Consider the following 19660-nt stretch of genomic DNA (forward strand, 5'->3'; position numbering starts at 1 on the left):
CACAAGGATTCCCCACTACCACTCTCACCACTGCAGCGACTCTGGAAACCAGACATATTTATCCCAATGACCCTGAAGACAGTCCTTAACACAAGGTATGAGACTCCAAGGAAAACCCTGCCATACTTTCTGATGTGCTACTATTATTTTATTTATCTTATATGAGAAGAAGAAATCCCAAACAACAGGTGACACCCTGCGACCAGTCCCTGGATTCTTCATTGATATACTGGCACAGGAATCACTCAGCAAACGGCCACCTGCCATTAAGAAACATAGGTTTAATTTTGTTCTGGGAACAAATACTTCCCTACAAGGAGACAGAGAAGAGTTCAGTCCAGATACCATTAAGGTTGTATGAATGAAGTACCTCTCAAAGGAAGAAAAAGAAATGCCTCAGAGTATTTAATGATAGCTACCAGCATTTTTAGCTCACAAAGTTCAAGCTTTCACATTTACTCAGAGCCATCAAGCACATCAACAACCACACAGCACTGGCTGGTTGGACTCAAGAGGCTTCCCACTACCAGCAATGGCCAAACAAATGGCAGGAAAGGCCAAGTTCTGCAGAGTGAGGAGCTGAGGCTATCTCCACAGCAAGCACGCTCTCCAGCCTTTTTTTCCAGTGAAAGCCACCGTGCTCAAGGCCAAAGCCATCATGGGCCCTGTGCTACATTTCCCATACTGTACAAACCAGAGACAGGTCACACCGACAGTGGGCTTCTGTGCTGCACCACAGAGCATCTGGGAAATGAGGCCAGCATCGATGCTGGATCCTTCAAGATGCCACAGTGACTAATGGAGACTCTGGAAGATAGTATCTGATTTCTGGGATCTATAGTTCCTAGAGACACAAGGTTTCCTCTTTCCAAATGTTTCCAAAATATAAGCTTTTAAGGAAACCAGTAACTAGAGGAGTGCCAAAATCTCACCCTCCCCATCAACCCCCAAATCAGCTGTGAAAGCCTCAATTCCAGAGGCTCTGGGCAGGGAAGGCCTCATTGTATTCCCAAGGAGAACTGATGAAAGTTCCAGCCTAAGTTATTTACAAATGCACCACTCTGCAGATAAGAAGCTTGGAGTGAAGATTTTCAAAGAGTTGGTCTAGGGACTGCTGGGGTCCCTAAGACCCTTTCAGGTGTCCACAAGGTCAAAATGTACTTGTATTAGTATGAAAATAGTTATTTGCCTTTTTTCAGTCTCATTCTCTCACAAATATTTAGTTTTCCAGAGTATAAGATATGACAGCACAAGAGTGTCAGAGAAGACACAGACATGAGTATCCAGCTGCCTTCTATTATTAAGCCAGATATTGAAGAGATTTGCAAAAATGTATATGTAAAACAATGCCACTCTTCTCACCACAATTTTTATGAGAGTATTTTTCCAAACAACTGAATCCATTATTACTGTGAACAAATGAATATTTTTAAAATTTCTCAGTTTTTCATTTATTTTCTTTTTAACATTTTTTTGTGGAGACAGGGTCCGCTATGTTGCACAGGTTGGTCTTGAACTCCTGGGCTCAAGCGATCCTCCTGCCTCGGTCTCCCAAAGTGCTGAGATCACAGGCGTGAGCCACTGTACCTGGCCAGTTTTTCATTTCTAATATGGGAAATTACAATAGATATAACCAGCAAAAGTCCTCTGGGGGCCTTCGTTGTTTTTAAGAGATAAAGGAACTCAAAGACCCAAAACCTTGAGAACTGCTGGCTCAAAGGAAGGACAATGTAACAGTTAAACCTATGGCCTTGCAGTAGAGAAACCTGGACTTGATTCTAGCTCCAGCTCTCACTAGCTGTGTGCTTCTTGGGAATTTCCTTAACCCCGTAGAGCCTTGGTTACTTCATCTGAAAGCAATGACAGGAATAAAACAGCCCCTCATGCTGTCATCCTGAGGGCTGAAGGATGAAAGCCCACAGGCAAGTCTCAGCCAGTGACAGCTTCTGGATTTTTTCCCTCAAGCCCTTCTCCCTGATAGGCCCAGCGCCCTGGCATGGCTGACGAATACAAAGAGTGAAGAGATCCATGCCTAAGAGATGGCCCTCCTGGTCTGTGGGAGATGCACTGCAAAGGTAATGGCCAAGGGACTCTCAAAGGGAAGAACCATGACTTTTCTGTCAAAGCTTTTTTGCTCCAACCTCCTATTTTCTAGTCAAAGTTAAAGAGAAGCAGAGAGGCCAGACTGCCTCTTCCGCCAGACGCAGGTCAGACCTTGGGCCCTCACCTTTTCAGGCTGATGATCGAGGCGTTCGGCCCAGCTTTGTTCAAAACTTCATTCCACTCTTCATCGTCCCCACGGATTATGTATCTTAAAAAAACAGAAGGGAGCTATCAAAGCCTGCTTGAAAGAAGACGGGACTGCTTAAGAGAAAATACAACAGTGACAACATTCTTATCAGACCTTTCCTGTCACGAAAGCCAGGCTGAGCAGTGTCAGCCTTTGAACAGCAGAAAGGGCAAAGGGGACGAGCATGCAGGAGGCCAAGAGATGTGGCGCTTAGCTCTACGGATAGAGGCTCCACAGGAGCGAGGGCCACCAGGTCTGCTGGCGGGGCTCAGTGAGAACAGTCCTGCACAGAAGGCGCCTGCCTGGCTTCTCCCACATGACTCTCATTAACACCCCCCAAAGCAGCTTCCTGTCGCCCCCACAATCTTCTCACTCACTCCCACCTCCAAACGTTTGTCCACAAGCCCTTGAATTGTGCCTCTCCCCTCCCTCCCTTCTCTTTTAGATTTAGCAGCCCTGGCAAATCAAGGTTTTGATATTACAAAGCTGAGGGCAGAAACTACAGCTCGATTCTCTGACCCAGGACTCCTGGCCACCTCCATCTCACACACCCAGCAGCCACCATCACTAATGACCCAGACACAGGACTACAGGTCACAGAGGCTCAGAGGCCATGAATTCTGGAGTTATTATTCACATCAATCCAGGCGGTGGAGGGAGAGGCAGCTGAGGCTCAGAAGGGACTAGGATCCCCAGACGGTTTTAGAGCAAGGGGTGTTTTGCTCGTTTGGTTGGTTTTAGCAGTAGAATCCTTTCTTCAAACAAAGTCACATGTAAAAGCCAAATAGAGTAAAGTAACCATTAAAGTGCATGCTCGTCCAATCAGCACCCCCACTCCTGGAAGGACCCGAGGTGTGACCTGGAGCCTTGGGGATCAGAGAACGCAATTTGAAAGTCAAAAGTGGCCGCACTGGTCTCGGGAACCTAACTCTTCCAAAACTCTTACAAACAGGCAATTAGAAGGTCAAATAGAACTGTCAGCGCTCCTAAAATTGATCCCATGAAAGACACTTCCCAGGGCACCTGGGATACGATTAGAAGAAACGTGTAGGCAGATTCTTAGGGCCCCAGAAGCCAAGGCAAAGCCTCTGCTTCCCACAAGCCTTACTCAGAGAGGTCCATGCTCTTCAGCTTCCCCACTTCTTTCTTGTGTTTCTCCTGAAATTCCTTTGCTGCTTCATCCTGGGTTAAGGACCCATACAGAGACTAAGTCAGAGTCAAGGACTGAACCAAACACAGGAAAAGGGGAAGCTGGGGTGGAATAGCACAATGATGAGAAAACATTTCCTTCTCTTCCGTCTACCTGCAAAAACCTTGTAAGCAGCTCTGACTATTTTAAGGTAGCTCTGTATATAAAATATGCATTTAAGAAGTCACCAAAAAAGACAAAACATTTACAACAGATGCTAGAATCCTGTATTCATAACATACACACACAATCAGTGGCAGGCACAACTCTAGGCCTGTGTGTGCTCAGACAATGCTGGGTCCATTTGCCTATGGAATAGCACTTAGCTCAATTAGTGCAGAGGACTCTTTCTTAAGGGGAAGGGGAAGACGGTCTGCATTCACAGCCTAAGGCAACTGATGGAAAAGCCAGGACTCCCGAGGCCTTGAGTAGGGACATACCAGGTCATCACTGAGGGTCTTCATCGTGGGCTCCATGACCACATCCTTCACTGCCACCATCTGCTCCTCAATGGCCTTTTCCTGAATTTCATTAAACAGCTACAAAAGACAACCACAGAGAGGCAGAAGATGAAGGAGCAGCAGGGCCCAGTCACCCGTGACCCAGACACTTGGTGTCTTATAGAAAGGTGTGCATTTTGAAGACACAAAGCAAGACTCCACACTTCAGGAATATGGATATTCGCAGGAAGAGTTGAAGAACACAGACTGGATATGTACTGAATTCCTAACAGGGATGCCTCTGGGAGAGGACACACACAACTTCACAGATTTTTCAGAGCTGAAGTCCCGGATTTGTGTGTGTGACAAGATGCAGCAAACACAGCTAAATGCTAACATGTGTTCATCTCGGGAGCAGGGAGTGGGTCCTTTGCACTATTTGAGAGAGATCAAGCCCCTGCCCTCAGGCCGAGGTTACCTTCACAACTTTGCGGATGATCCGGTTGAAAAGTCCCATCAACTGGCCTGAGGGCAGCTCAATCTCCTTTTCCAGCTGGTCCACAGACTTATGCTGCAGGCCAATTCCCAAGAGAAGAGCCTAAAGGATGGAAAATCTGCTGGGTGGGCCTCTAGGACAGGCCCTTGCCCATCAAAATGGCGCCAAGAACTAGAGTACTCTCTTGACCAAAGCTATTGGTACAAAGGCAGACTAGCACTGTGTATACTGGCATCTTCTCTCTCATCCTGTTACTGAGACCACCAAGAAATGCTGTCTTCCTTAAATCCCCAAACTAACTTTTACCCTGACAAATACCTGCTTCACAACTACAATAAAACTTTGGGATGTTCCTGAACCTCTGCTAAGGTGGAGTTAAGTGTCAAGGCAATGTAGCGGGGTGGAAGCTGCAGCTCTCACTTCGTATGGCTGGGCACGTTACTCGACTTCAGAGCCCAGGTTTCCTGACCTGTAGAATGAGGAGACCACTACCCATCTATCAGATCTATGAGGAATTAAAGGCACACAATTATGTCCAAGTGCCCAACCCAACACCCAGCAAACAAACAGCTCCACAATCCTCGCTTCTCCTCCTCCACACAAGCAGCAGGTAGCCTACCGACTGAGCCACGGACAGGGCCAGGTCCCCCAGCTGGTTCAGGAAATAGATGCGGGAGATGGCCGGGATCATGTCCATGATGAGGTGATAGTCCACCATGTTCCGTGAATACATCTCCAGCCGCTTCAGGTCATAGGGGAGGAAGAGTGCTTCTAGCTCCTCCCGGCTCAAGGCTGTCCACGGGACACAGAGCCAGACAGGTTAGGTCGCCCAGCACCCTCACGAGACAGCACACAGCCCCCAGGCGGCACCCTAACACACAGAAGCATCTAACAGGGCCTGGCAGCCATACCACACAGCCCTGGCCCAGAGGGGCACCAAACCTGCTCCTGCCATAGAAGGGGCGGCTCCGGGGCATGTGTCGGGAGGGGACAGCTGCCACAGGACCCTTGCTCAGTTCCCATACTCAACACATGGACCAAGGAAAAGCTCCCTGTGGCCTAGGGTTAGGGGACACAACTACACTCTTTCCCTGCTTTGTCCCTTCATTCGGTGTCACAGAATGTGTGTAAACTCTGCCCAGCTCAAGATACACAGATTTCTCCATCAAAATATAATTGGCAAAAAAGTATATACACACATATACACAAATATATGCATGTTATACCTACATACTTATGTATAAAATATGCAATAAAACTAATCTCTGACACATTTTTGGTTTTTTAAATATTCAAACAGAATCTGTATGCACAAAGCACTTCTGTGTGCTGTTGGCTACAGAAGGCTAGCAGCATGTTCTTATTACAATTTCATGAATGAGGAAACTACACCTCAGAAACTAAACCTCACTCCCCTAGAGCACAGATGGAAATCGGCCTCCATAACAAACCAGCTACATGAACTAAATGGACACCTCTGACGTCAAATTGCACAGCCAGAGTCTGACCATGAAAATGAAAGACAACACAGCCTGGGACGGAGCAGAGGCCTGGCAAGTGGGCGGTGGCCAGCGAGTGACTGCAGGCTAGAACCAGGCCCTCCATTTCCAGCCCACACCCTTCCTGCGACACCACACCCACCTCCAACACAGCCAAGCCACTCCCAACCCTCCTCCCTGTCCCGGTCCGGCTCACCCGGCTGGGCTGGCTTCCCCATGTTCCTGTTCTGAATGATGTTCAGAGCCAGGGAAGGAGAGAAGGTGCTGAACTGGTAGGAGAGCAAGGCTAGGAACCGTCGTCGGAAATCTGTGGGGTGCCATCACGCAGAGTTAGAGGTCTGAAGGCATCCCCGGAAGCCCCCGATCTCCTCGTTGTCTCCCCAGAACCCCCACTCCTCAGTCACCTTTCCAGAAGGCTGCAAGCCAGCCTCCCTGGTCAGCCTCGTCCTCATCAGTGAGTGTCTTCAGCATGATGCATGAGTGCTCTCCAGTCAGGCCATTCTGGATAACACAGAGGTTCAACTGGCACCAAGAACCCCCTTTTTTGAACAACCCATCATTGATGAAGGGTACACACTCAGAGAAGAAAGCCTTGGTGCTTCCGCGGGCCTCTCCTTCTACCTGGGCTGGGAGAGGCGCCCTTCTCAAACACAGCCCGCGCCTTCACCTCCCTCATATCACCTCAGTTCACATGCAAGGGCTGCAAAGATCACTGTCCTGCAATCTCCTCAGAAGTGTCACAGACACAGAGCAGAGGTGCTCGCTCTTCCGGGCCTGCCTCTTGCTCGGGACCTGCGGGAGGGAAATACCTGTTCCTCTCAGGTGGATGCTGAACTCAGTAATTAGGGCTTAAGCTCCACACAATCCAGTCTACTTGGGTTTGGTGCCTCACAGCAGGAACTCCAGGAACAAAACCTGTATCTCAGTGCTGGCAGCCAGTCTGCAAAAGTGCAGGCTTCTTTAGGTGCTAAAATTGTGACTGTTTTTACATTTTCTACTACATAACAACAAAGCCCATACCATAAAAACACCACTGTCAAGTCACAAATGAACAGTGCACAGTACAAGACCACATGGACACACCGCAGACCACACGGCAGCTCACTAGCCTGCGTTCACCTTGCAGCCGACAGCTGAATTTACATCCCCAGACTCCACCAAACGCACCGACAGAGAACCAACCCCTCTCTGTGGCTCCCTGCCTGCACGGAAGCAGCCCAGCACCCAGCGGTCCTCACCAGTCCCACTTTAAACCCTCGGACGGACACTGGACACTAGCCTCGGATACTGGCTTTGCCCTAAAACCTCTAACACTTTCCTCTCAGCCGATGGACTCCCCTCATCTGGGAAGACAGAAGCGCTCAGAAGAGAACGTCATCATCCTCCCAACCCCAAATCAGCCAGCCAACTGATGCCTTCCATTCCCATCCTCTCTGCCTTCCCTGGGTCCGAAGGATGAAGTAGGTGGTCACCTCTCTTCCTAAGTCTCAAGTCCCACCCACCACTTCCTCAAGGCCTGCACTCTGGCAGTCAGCCCCCCTCACCTATACCACTACTTGTAGAATCGAACCCAGCAGCAAACAAACATTCTCTAGAATCTCCCATCTGACAATCCCTCTTTAGCTTCCATTTCCCTCCAGCGACCTTGTTTCTCTGCTCCCTTTCGCTTCCTGAAAGAGTCGCCTGCTCCCCTTCTAGTTCTTCGCCTCCTCTTCCCTCTGGCCAGGCCAAAGCCTCCACTCCACTGCAGCTGCTTCAATGCAGCTCACTGCTGCTGATGAATCCAATGGCCAGCTGTCCTCATCCTCCTCATCCCCCTACAGGGCTGATTCCCATTCCCACTTCTCCACCTTGACGTGGACATACCCCGACTTTCTCCTGCGCATCAGGGCTGCTCCTTCTCAGTCCTGTACGTGCTGTGTCCTCCTCCTCAGTCCTCTAAATGTTAGGGTCCAAGGAGTCACCCTCATGTCCTTTCACTGGCTCCAGATATTTTTCATTCACTCAACAAAAGTATTTACTGAACACATACTACACAGCAATTGCTACTCTAAGTGCGAGGAATGCAGCAATGAACAAAACAGACAAGAGCTCCATGCCCTCGTGCAGTGCATTTTATTATGAATATGCTGATGGCTCCCAAAGCTCCATCTCTAGCCCCAAACTTCCCTACCTCCATATTACTGTAGTCAAATAAATGCCTAGTCCACATTTCCACTTGGATGTCCAAGAGGCATCTCACATTAATGTCAAAAAAGAACTCCCACTCTTCCCTCCAAATCTGCTCCTCCTGCAGTGAGTCCCACCTCTGACAGCACCTCCGACACCCAGTTTCTCAAGCCAAAACTCTAGGAGTTACCCTTGATTCTCCTGTCCACTCTCCTTCCTCAGAATCTGATGAACAAGCCCACGTGTACCTCTGCCATTTTATGACTAAGCACAAGGCAAGCACTGTATAGTCGGGGAAGAAATGTGTGATGACGTGACCCGTCCCTGAGGATGGCTGTTTCCGTGTCCATCAGAATAAACCTCTTCAGAGGCACAGCCACCTGCTCAGAGCGACACAGCAGGGACGCACTAGGGCTCTTCGCAAGGACAGGCCTCTCACCTACCACAACGGCAAACCTAAACCTCTCCTCTGCTGGATGCCCCACTCACCGGGGTCTGTCTCAGATAAACAGGAACAAATCCAGCTCGTTTCCAGAACCTGCAAAGATACAGACAGTAGGTCACTGTGTGTGGCCTCTGGGGAGCGGCTGACAGACACACAAGGGCAAGCACCAGGAGAGCAGGCCACGAACAGCAGGCTAGCACAGACACCAGCTACCAACAGACACATAGCCCACAGAACTCTTCTTTCTCAATGCCAAGGAGTGACGCTGAGGAAGGAGGGCAGGCACTTACTTGAGGAGCCTGGGGGTCAAGCCATAGGAAACACCCAGGTAATCCAGGCGCTCAGCGGGCCTCTCATTCAATTTGAGGAGTAAAGGAGGCAGGTCCTTCCGGGGAGTGATGACCTCTTCCAGCAAGCTGACAGCCTGTGAAGATGCCAAGGAGAGAACACATTCCACTTAACAGAGGGAGAGAGACGTCGTCAAGCAACCCTGCCACAGCTCACTCTGGACTCAGCACAACAAAAACTGGGAGAGGTTTCTTGGTTTGTTGCTGTGGTTGTCAAACTATGGGAACACCACAGTCAAGCAATCATTCCCACGTACACAAAACACCTCAACATGCATGGAGTCACACTGCTCTGGACCTCTAGAATGCAGGAAGACAGCCACAGAGTTTAGGAATGACTGACAGAGGCCAGGAGTGGTGGCTCATGCCTGTAATCCCAGCACTTTGGGAGACTGAGGCAGGTGGATCACCTGAGGTCAGGAGTTCGAGACTGGCTTAGCCAACACGGCAAAACCCCATCTCTACTAAAAATACAAAAATTAGCCAGACGTGGTGGTGTGTGCTTGTAGTCCCAGTTACTCAGAAGGCTGAGGCAGGAAAACTGCTTGAACCTGGGAGGCAGAGGTTGCAGTGAGCTGAAATCATGCCATTGCACTCCAGCCTGGGAGACAGAGCAAGACTCTATCTCTTTGAAAAAAAAAAGAAAGAAAGAAAGAAAAAAGAAATGCCCGACAGATTTACAAAGGGACAGACAGGTTCCTATGATCCAGCACGAAGTCCAGGTTCTATCACCTGACAACCTTGGGAAGTGACAAACCTCTGAGCTTGAACTTTTTTTTTCATTGCTTGAGACAGGGTCTGGCTCTGTCATCCAGGCTGGAGTCCAGTGGCGAGATCACGGCTCAATGCAGCTTCAACTTCTGGGGTTCAAGCAATCTTCCCACCTCAGCCTCCCAAGTAGCCAGGACTACAGGTGTGTGCCACCATGCTCAGCTAATTTTTGTATTTTTTGTAGAGACGAAGTTTTGCCATGTTGCCCAGCTGCTTCGACTTAAATAAAAGCCCCTTGCCTAGCTCCCAAATAGACATACTATGAAAATCAGTGAATGCACATGAAAGGCTGTCACAGTTACTAGTATCAGTCATTCTTATCAAGGAATGACAGAACTTCCCTTAGTCTGAGTGTAGGATGAAAGAGGAGAGTATAGAGCAGTGATTCTCAAACTTGAATAAGCATCAGAATCACCTGAGACTCTTGTTGAACTATCGATTACAGGGTCTACCCCAGAGTTTCTGATTCAGCAGGTCTGGAATGAGGCTCAAGAATTTACATTTTTAACAAGCTGCCAGATGATCCCAATGACACTGATCTGAGGAGCTCAAGTGTTCGGTTGGAGAAAGCAGCAGTAGAAGAAAATGAGAGAGGGGCCCAAAGCTCTGGACTGGTTTTTGCTGATGCCCCTAAAAACCCAGAAAATTATCCTCCCAAGAAGCAGGACACAGAAAGTTCGTCAAAAGATGCTTACCTCACTGCTTACAGTGTGAATTTCCTGTGGTGTCTCAAGGACCTTTTCCTCCAGACAAGGAAACCTGCCTTCGTAGTACATCTGCAGCAGCTGCAGAGCACGGTTGCCATAGCCCATCTAGGAGTAAACATGAAGGGGAAGAGGCAGAGGGAAGAGAGCTGCTCTCAGTCTAAGCCACGGTGACTCCCCTGTATTGCTTCTAGAGAACCTTCCCTCCCCGTCAAACTGCACGGGGCAAGAGAACCAATGAAGTTCCTCAATGAGGTCAAAGCAGAGACGCTTATGCCTGAAAGCAGTGTAACCCGAGTTCTTAACACTGGTCTAGCCCATCAAGAACAGCCACTTGAGGGTAAGGATGGCTGTGGTTTCTGGTCTCCAGATGGGCAAGCCCAAGAGAGAGGCAGTTTCCGTACCACTGCCTGAAAAGGAAGCTTCTACAGCCAATTACTCAGTGAGGTGTTCTAAGAAGGTAATTTTGGTATGCAGGTCTGGTTCACAAGTCCTTGTTCTCACAAAGGAAGAGTGGGCATATGCCATCATCCTGTCCACCTGCCCACCCCGAACCCTGGCTAAATTCTTCAGAGCAGGGAAGTGCTTACACTTCACTTGCTTCCGCTTGACCATCTTCTTATTCCAACCATCAAGTAACCCCGCCCTAAAGTGCCGCCAGCAACACGGCTTCAGGGGAGCCTGAGGACACATTACCCCTTGATAATCCGGGTGAACAGCAATGCGAACGACCCTTCCACCAGAAAGACCACCAAAGTCTGGATCTTGGAACTGTGTGGGAGATACAAACCAATAACCTAGCAACACAGACATCTTCGGACACCGCCAGCTTCCCTCAGACATGCCAGGGAAAGTCCATCACCTGTTCTGACACTGTCCATGGAATCAGGTCCCCTGAAGCCTTCTTGCCTCGAGACAGACTGTTCAAGATGGACTGGCGAGAAATCTCCCCTTCAAGGCACACCTGTGGGGGAAGCAGGACAGTGCAGGAAGAAAGGCCAGCTCTGATACACAGCCCACTCACAGAATACAGCTTGCTTCTCGGACTAGGCCAGTTGTTTCCACCCCGGTGTTCAGGTTTAACCCTGACACTGACTGACACATCCATTCCTAACAGGAGCTTAACTACCATGCCCCATGTTACAAGACAGAAGACAGCCTCCTGACCCAAAAAGTAACAGCCACATTGGAAGAGAGTCTCTATGCATGTTGTGAGTGTGCCAATGTCATCAAGACACAGGATGCTCATGAGGCTCTCTGTACAGAACAGCACAAGTTCAAAACAACTCAAATGTCTAGCAGGTGAATGGTTGAACAAATCATGGTACATGCATATAATGAAATACTACACAGCTTTTAAAACTTATGTAGATTATGAGTATTTTATACACTGCCTAAAAGTAAAAGCAGATTACTAAATACTGCGTTCCCATGTATATGAAAAGGAAAAGTGATACAGAAATGCATAAATACATCCATGCTAGGCATTAAAAATTTGTTCCCCAATCTGTAGCCTCTAATGCAAAAAGCACCATGTATTGCTTTTGTAATAAAGGGAGAAAACAAGTCTGTTTGTGGAAGAAGCTGTGAGTCAAAATAAGAGAGTGGTCGATTCTGGCTTTTCCCCGTCCACGAACAGCGGAGCTTTGGGTGTCCAGTGGTGCTGATCTCTTCCAGTGCACCCTAGTCACCTGTCTCAGCAGACCCAGCCCCTTGGTTCCAGACTAGGACTCCACAGTTTCAAAACTCCCACAGTGCAATTATTGAGCCACTAATTCCTGATGCCTCAGTGGTTCCCCAAATCACTGCCACAAGGATGCCTCTGCTCCTATACCTGGATAACAGCAAGCACTTCTGGAAGGGCATTCTGGGTGGGGGGCACGGGAGGCAGAAGGCAGAAGAGATGGTGAGCAGGTGCATCGGAGAGCATCTGGAGATCATTGGGAGAGTTCTGTGGAAGCCAAACACGGGTCAGTGAGAAGCACTCTTCCTCTTGCCCTTTACGCAAGAGGTTCGATTCAGAACCACAGGATGACTGCAGTATTGCCTTCTCCAAAGACAAGTGAGGAGCTCCAGCAAAGCACCTTTCTAGTATTTTGGCAAGTCTGAGACTCTTCATAACAAGTTAAGTGGAACTTAGCCTCAAACGCCTACTGTCTTCTCACCCCAAGCACTGAGGCTGGACAGCAGAAGAGACTTTATTTAGCACTACGTATTTCACAGCTAGGAAGTGAACTTTTTACAGATAAGAGGCTGCTATTTCAGGAAAAACTGTCACCACTTCTAACGCCAACTCTTCAAGCCTTCCGTTACAGGCTGTTCATAAAAATACTACCTAGACATTCAAAAAGTATCCTTTTTAACCAACCCTTTCGTTTTTAAGAGTCTCAGATATTCTAAACTCTCAAATGCACTGTTTCATAAAAATAGCCCAGAGCTACAAAGCTGGTCTCAGGTCAAACTGCACCACCAGGCCATAACTGCAATGTCACCTCATCCTATCAGTTTAGTAGGCAGGCAAGAAATGAAAGCAGCCCTTTAAAAATGGGCACGGCTTTCCACCCTGTCCAGCTACTGCATGGAGCTCCACGCTCTATACCTACACACAGCAAGATCAATGGACCTCATCAATGTCCCAATGGAACAGTCACCTAAGGCACTATGTAATAAAAGATGTAAATCAGGTAAAAGGGGACTACCAAATGCTGAAGCTCCCTGCTGACATTCACACAAGGGCTAGCTGCAGTTACCTTGTAGTGAGAAGCCACGTAGAGGGCCATAAGCCGTTGGAGGAAAACTTCAGAGGCCTTGTGGTAGCAAAAGAGGGTATCTCTATTAACATAGTAGCTGGGTCTGGAGTTAAGAAACCAAAACAAAACAAGCAGCCCAAGACTGGTCATACTACTCTCTGGAGGCAGAACAAATTTCCCTAGCTGGGAACAGGAGCTCAGTGTCCTAAGCAGAAACACATAAAAGAGGGAAGAAGAGGGCCGGGCGTTCTACTGGCTCACGCCGGTAATCCCAGCACTTTGGGAGGCTGAGGCAGGCGGATCACAACGTCAGGAGTTCAAGACCAGCCTGACCAACATGGTGAAATCCGTCTCTATTAAAAATATAAAAATTAGCCGGGCGTGGTGGCGCACGCCTGTACTTCCAGCTACTCGAGGCTGAGGCACGAGAACTGCTTGAACCCCGGAGGCAGAGGTTATAGTGAGCCGATATCGCGCCACTGCACTCCAGCCTGGCAACAGAGCGAGACTCTGTCTCAAAAAAAAAAAAAAGAAGGATGAAGAGAAAAAGGAAATTGAAAATGTTCAACTTTCCCCTTTCTCTAGAGCAGCATCCTATGAAACAAAGGGCCCAAATCCTTTGAATTCTTTCACAATTTTCGTATATGTGCTGCCGAAGCGAGCGCTTTGAATTCTTATACCGCCCCTCTCCTTTTCACAGGGCCAGTGAAACCTAGAGGAGGATACAGTTCACAAGCCTCAGGCAAGGGGCAGCCTGAGACTATCCGAGTGATGTTGAGGCAATCCAAGCACAGCAAGTCATTCAGCCACTTCTCCACTGCGTCCCCAGGGGCGTATCGGATTGACTCCCGGAGGGAAACCTCATGCAGTGTCCGTGCTGCTCCCCACAATCACACACACAAAAGAAGAAACAATGATTAAATATGTATTGTCTAAAAAAGCAAGGAAAAATGTTTCACTTTATATTTGTCCCATGGTGGCCAGAGACGTGTGGTAAGAATTTAAACTGGGTGGCTTAAAATTGTTTTTGGTGGATATTCAACTTGCCACGATACCAACCTCAAAGGGATCTCAACGCAACCATGCCCTGAGACAAGGACACACAAGGACCTTGCCATCAGAAGGCCCTAGTCTGGCTCCCATCTGGTCACTGGCCGAGGAAAACAACTTCTCCTCTTGGGGACTCAACCTCCTAGCCTGATGGTGGGAAGGTTTGGTGCTGCTCATGATGTCACAGGGGAAGCGAGGATCAGCAAGTCTGAAGGGCCTTGCTATGAACCGCGGGGCCCGGCTCCGGTTCTGGGGTACCTGATGCCAATCTGGCTGTCGTCGTGGTCTTATTCTCAGCGGTGGTGCTGACCTGGCTCTGGGCGCTCTGTTGACGGAGCTGCTGAATTAGCTTGAGGGACAGTGACCGGCCAGTGCCCTCATAGCTAGAAGCAAAGGCAAAAGGAATCAGGCATGAGGTACCAAATCCACTGTCTAGGAGGGGACAGAGAGCTGCTTTCCTCCACCTGCTGAAACATCAGATCCCTGCTTCCCCCAGGACAGCCTTGCTCATCTCTGAACTTCCAGCACAGCAGGCACCTGTCCAGAGGCGGCGGGGTGGCACGGTGGCTCAGCGAGGGGCCACCCAGGCCTAGGCTCACATCCTAGCTCATCTACTTAGTATCTTTGGGCAAGGAGTTCAATCTCTTTTAGCCTCATCTTCAAGGGGGGACTATTCTATACACCTCATAGGACTGTGATGTGAACTTAAAAAATAAGGACTGGAAAAAGGGTGTAAGTAAAGCCTTTAGCATAAAGGCTTTAGGCAGTTTTAGTGAAGCTGGAACAAAGTTAAACGGTCAACTAACGGAGCTGCTTTTGGAAGTACAGTGCATAAGGAAATGAACTGAGAACATTTCCAGTTTGGGTAATAAAACAAATCCACCACCTCAGAAATTCTTTTCATTACTATGCCCACTTAAAAGGTGACATAAAACAGCTTAAAAATGTTGGGAAAAAATTAAATCATCTATAATCTGATAACTCAATCAGCTTTCATTGTTGAGTCTTCTTCTCGCCTTTAGTCACAAGCATATGTGACCACAGGGTACGCAGAGCCCTTTTTTTCATTACCTCATTTCATAATACTCATTATTATATTCAAAGACTGTAAAATACCTCCTCTTACTCAAATTATAAAAGCTAGAATGAGTGTTTTATTCCCACTCTCCACCCCACATAACAAAGCTCTCCCAAAGATATTCCATTTACTTATTTAAGAAAACAGAGTAAGCACAAGCAACAAAACTTAAAAACTTTTGTCATCAAAGGACATTATAATAAAGACAGTGGCCGGGCGCAGTGGCTCATACCTATAATCCTAGCACTTTGGGAGGCGGGCGTATCACCTGAGATCAGGAGTTTGAGACCAGCCTGACCAACATAGTGAAATCCTGTCTCTACTAAAAATACAAAAGTTAGCCGGGCATGGTGGTACACACCTGTAATCCCAGCTACTCGAGAGGCTGAGGCAAGAGAATCGCTTGAATCTGGGAGGTGAAGGTTGCAGTGAGCCAAGATTATGCTACTGTGCTCCAGCCTGGGCAACAGAGTGAGAGTCTGTCTCAAAAAAAAAAAAAAGAAAAGAAAAAGAAAAAGAAAAAAAAAGAAAGAAAGTGAAAAAACCCATAGAATGGGAGAAAATTTTTGTAAATCACATCTGATAAGGGACCTGCTATCAAGAATATATAAAGAACCCTTACAAATCATTAATAAAAAAGACAACCCAATGAGAGAGATGAACAGAGGATATGAATAGACATTTCTCCAAAGAAGATACATGAGTGGCCAACACGCACATGAAAAGAGGCTAACATCATTAGTCACCAGGAAATGCAAATGAAAATTATAATGAGAGGTCACTTCACACCTATTAGAATGACTATAATCACAATGAAACATAAAAAGTGTGTGAGATAATACAGAAAAGTCAGAACCCTCACACACTGCTGGTGGGAATGTAGAATGTGCAACTGCTTTGGAAGAGTCTGGCAGCTCCTCACATGGTCAAACACAGAGTTAGCCCAGTAGTTTCACTCCTAGGTGTATCCCTAAGAGAACTGAAAAACACATCCATGCAAAAATCTGCATGCTAACGTTCAAAGGAAGATTATTAATAATAGCCAAGAGGGAGAAATAACCCAAATGTCCACCAACAGATAAAAGGAAAAATAAAATGTGGTATATCCATACAATAGAATACTATTCAACCACAAAAAGGAATGAAATACTGATATATGCTACAAGTCAGTCATGGAAGACCACATATTTTATAATTCCATTTATATGAAATGTCCAAAATAGGCAAATCTATGGCTACAGAAAGCAGATTAGTGACTCCCTAGGGTTGGGGGGTGTGGAGGAACTGGAGGAGGATGCACAGGCTTTCTTTATGGGGTGATAAAAATGTTCTAAAATTGGTTGTGAGCATGGCTGAACAACTCTGTGAACGTACTAAAAACCATTAAATTACATATTTTAAATGGATAGATAGTACAGTATGTGAGTTATATCTCAATAAAGCTGTTCAAAAAATAAAAACCCATTTTATTTCAGTATTTTCAGTGTAAGCAAAAGTCACAATAAATCTGCATACAGAATAATCTTTTTTTTTTTTTTTTTTTTGAGACGGAGTCTGGCTGTGTCACCCAGGCTGGAGTGCAGTGGCGCGATCTCGGCTCACCGCAAGCTCTGCCTCCTGGGTTCCCGCCATTCTCCCGCCTCAGCCTCCGAGTAGCTGGGACTACAGGCGCCCGCCACCACGCCCGGCTAATTTTTTGTATTTTTAGTAGAGACGGGGTTCACCGTGTTAGCCAAGATGGTCTCAATCTCCCGACCTCGTGATCCGCCCGCCTCGGCCTCCCAAAGTGCTGGGATTACAGGCTTGAGCCACCGCGCCCGGCCACAGAATAATCTCTTTAAGATGTGATTTCCATACAGAAATCTTCCCAATATTGGAGATATGTATTTAGTGACCTCAAAAGATTTCACAATACATTGCTATATTCAAAAACCAAATTAAAAATGTTTTTGTTCAAATGAAAAAAGTAAATGCAGAGAAAATGTACACCAAAATTCTAACAAAATCTATCTCCAGATGGCTGAATTACAGGTGATTTTTCTTTCTTTTCTTTTTTTTTTTTTTTGAGACAGAGTCTTGCTCTGTCACCCAGGCTGGAGTGCAGTGTGGCAATCTCGGCCTCACTGCAGCCTCCGCCTCCTGGGATTAAGCAATTCTTCTGCCTCAGCCTCCTGAGTGCTGGGATTACAGGCACATGCCACCACACCCAGCTATTTTTTCGTATTTTTAGTAGAGACGGGGTTTCACTATGTTGGTTAGGCTGGTCTCGAACTCCTGACCTTGTGATCCACCGGCCTTGGCCTCCCAATGTGCTGGGATTACAGGCATGAGCCACCACACCTGGCTACAGGTGATTTTTCTTTTGCTTACCTGTTGTAATTTTTCAATAGCAAACATTAAATATTTCAAATTTAAAAATTAAATATTCCAAATTAAAAAAAACACTCATGTCATTATGAGCTTGCTTTCTTATGATAATTATAATACTTTAATACTATATTTTCTAAGATATAAGGTATTGGTATTGCCATCCATGTATTTTTCAACATTTTATCACACTTACAGACAGAAGCACACACTCAGCACATAAGACTAAAATTCTTCAGTTTTATGCTGCCCATTTCATGTTGGGCCAGAAACGTGTAACAGTTCATTAAGAGAGCAGTTTCCATTTGCAGAAGCCCAGTAGAGAGTGAAGCAGCCCCAAACACTCAGAGACTCTGAGAATCAGACTTAGCTGTCCAGGCCCAGGTCACATCCGCTACATGCCCCTGAATCTGCAAGAGCCTGCCACGGGAGTAAGGACTCCTGCTCATGGTGCCTTACCCGTTGATGGTGGATGCCATGAAAACAAGGTAGGGGCCAAGGAGGTTCTTCACCAAGGGGAGGGGGATGGCGGCGGCTTCATCAATCACAACTAGTTCAGCCTGGCCCAGTTTCACAGCATCTGCAGGATGTATATACTGTGGGGAAGGAAAATTTAGATTATTAGCATAGCGAACTCATGTCATAGCTGCGATTACTGGCGACTCATCATAAAGGCTGTTCTCTTTCCTCTCTCTGCCTGTTTCCTTCTCTCCTCTCACTCCTCCTTTCTACTTTTTCCTGGCAGGGCAAAAATGGGATGGGCTTGGAGTCAGACACCTGGGTTCAGAGAGTTCAGCCCCTGATCATGTGACCTTGGACAAGTCACTTAATCCCACAGTGCCTCAGACTCCTTCTCCTGTAAAATGAAGGAAATACCTATCTTATGGCTGCTTGAGGGAAAAATAAAGCAGGTATTTAAAAATGCCCTGCCCAGTGCCTGACTCACAGCGCTGATAGATAGATGGGGGCTTCCTTTCCTTTCTCTCCTTTGTCTCCTCATGTTTTCCCCCAGCCTCAGATAAGGGAAGCCAATGAGCTCAAGGCACAGCTCGACCCCAGTGGTGGCTAAAGAGGAAGATGTCGGATTTTTCATGCCGGGGACTGTGCTCCCTGCTCTGATGGCATGATTATAAAGGCCAAGTCTCCCTGCTGACAGACATTTCTAGAACTTGTTATTTTCTTAATACATGCACACTTACATATATTTATGCATACAAACAACCTCTTCAGTTTCTTCAGGGCTTCCTGCTAAGTTTAAAGTGGTTTGAAAAGCAATGAGGAGGTATCTTATAGGAAACCTGAATAACCAATTAACATAAACAAAGATATTCAACCTCACCAATAATCAGTGAAATGCTAAAGACAGCAGGGAGATACCATCTCCCAAAACTTAAATAGCTGTAAAACGTCCAGAGTTGGCGACCTCTTAGAGAAATTAAAACTCAAATGAATGCTGGCATGGGGGTAAATTGGTATAAACACTATGAAAGAGAATTTGGTAAATTTTAAGAAAGCTGGAAAACTACACAATCCTAAAACCCAACAATTCCACTTTGAGAAACATACATGTAAATATAATTTACTTATATAACACCTAAAGATGAATCAACCAGATCTACAAGCTTTAATCTGCATAGATCTTGAAAACAAATTTTAGAAAAGGAAAGATGAAGGAGGACAAGTGTAGTACGTTACCACCTATGGACAGATAATTATGTAGTAAACATAGAAACACATGAACTGAAAGGACACACACCAGCATCAGAAATGAGTCACCCCTGGGGAGGGACAGAAGGGAATAGGACGGAAAGGGGTTGAGGGACTTCAACTGTATTTGTGATGTTTTAGTTCTTTAAAACAAAAATCTAAGTGACATTTAAAATATGAAACAAACACAGCAAACATCAAAATGTCAACAATACTTAAACCTGAGTGTTGGGCACCTGAATGTTACATTGGTCTCTGCACTCTCCTACACATTTGAACTATTTCGTTGCAAATAAGACATTCTAACCGCTTTGCAACAAGTTGATGAGCCAGGGAGGCGGCAACCTCACCCATTTCT

General features: G+C 46.8%; 1 protein-coding gene across 6 annotated transcripts in view; it reads right to left on the reverse strand.

The window, feature by feature from the left end:
• Positions 1-19660, reverse strand: part of NAT10 (N-acetyltransferase 10) — a 54946-nt gene that overhangs the window by 14261 nt on the left and 21025 nt on the right. For all 6 annotated transcript variants that reach the window (XR_004435813.1, XR_004435812.1, XR_004435811.1 and 3 more), the window contains exons 12-28: positions 18055-18191; positions 14409-14533; positions 13827-13977; positions 13101-13197; positions 12185-12301; positions 11213-11314; positions 11047-11121; positions 10342-10458; positions 8819-8952; positions 8573-8621; positions 6319-6415; positions 6111-6221; positions 5035-5207; positions 4398-4517; positions 3920-4018; positions 3399-3472; positions 2228-2311 (exon numbers count right to left, since the gene is read on the reverse strand). Coding sequence is in view for 2 of the 6 variants with exons in the window: in XM_033205370.1 (XP_033061261.1) it covers positions 2228-2311; positions 3399-3472; positions 3920-4018; positions 4398-4517; positions 5035-5207; positions 6111-6221; positions 6319-6415; positions 8573-8621; positions 8819-8952; positions 10342-10458; positions 11047-11121; positions 11213-11314; positions 12185-12301; positions 13101-13197; positions 13827-13977; positions 14409-14533; positions 18055-18191 (1862 nt within the window). In the remaining 4 variants the exon portion in view is untranslated. The remainder of the gene's footprint in view (positions 1-2227; positions 2312-3398; positions 3473-3919; positions 4019-4397; positions 4518-5034; positions 5208-6110; positions 6222-6318; positions 6416-8572; positions 8622-8818; positions 8953-10341; positions 10459-11046; positions 11122-11212; positions 11315-12184; positions 12302-13100; positions 13198-13826; positions 13978-14408; positions 14534-18054; positions 18192-19660) is intronic.

This window comes from Trachypithecus francoisi, unplaced genomic scaffold, assembly GCF_009764315.1.
Source record: "Trachypithecus francoisi isolate TF-2019V2 unplaced genomic scaffold, Tfra_2.0 Lachesis_group8, whole genome shotgun sequence".
In the NCBI taxonomy this organism is placed as follows: Eukaryota; Metazoa; Chordata; class Mammalia; order Primates; family Cercopithecidae; genus Trachypithecus; species Trachypithecus francoisi.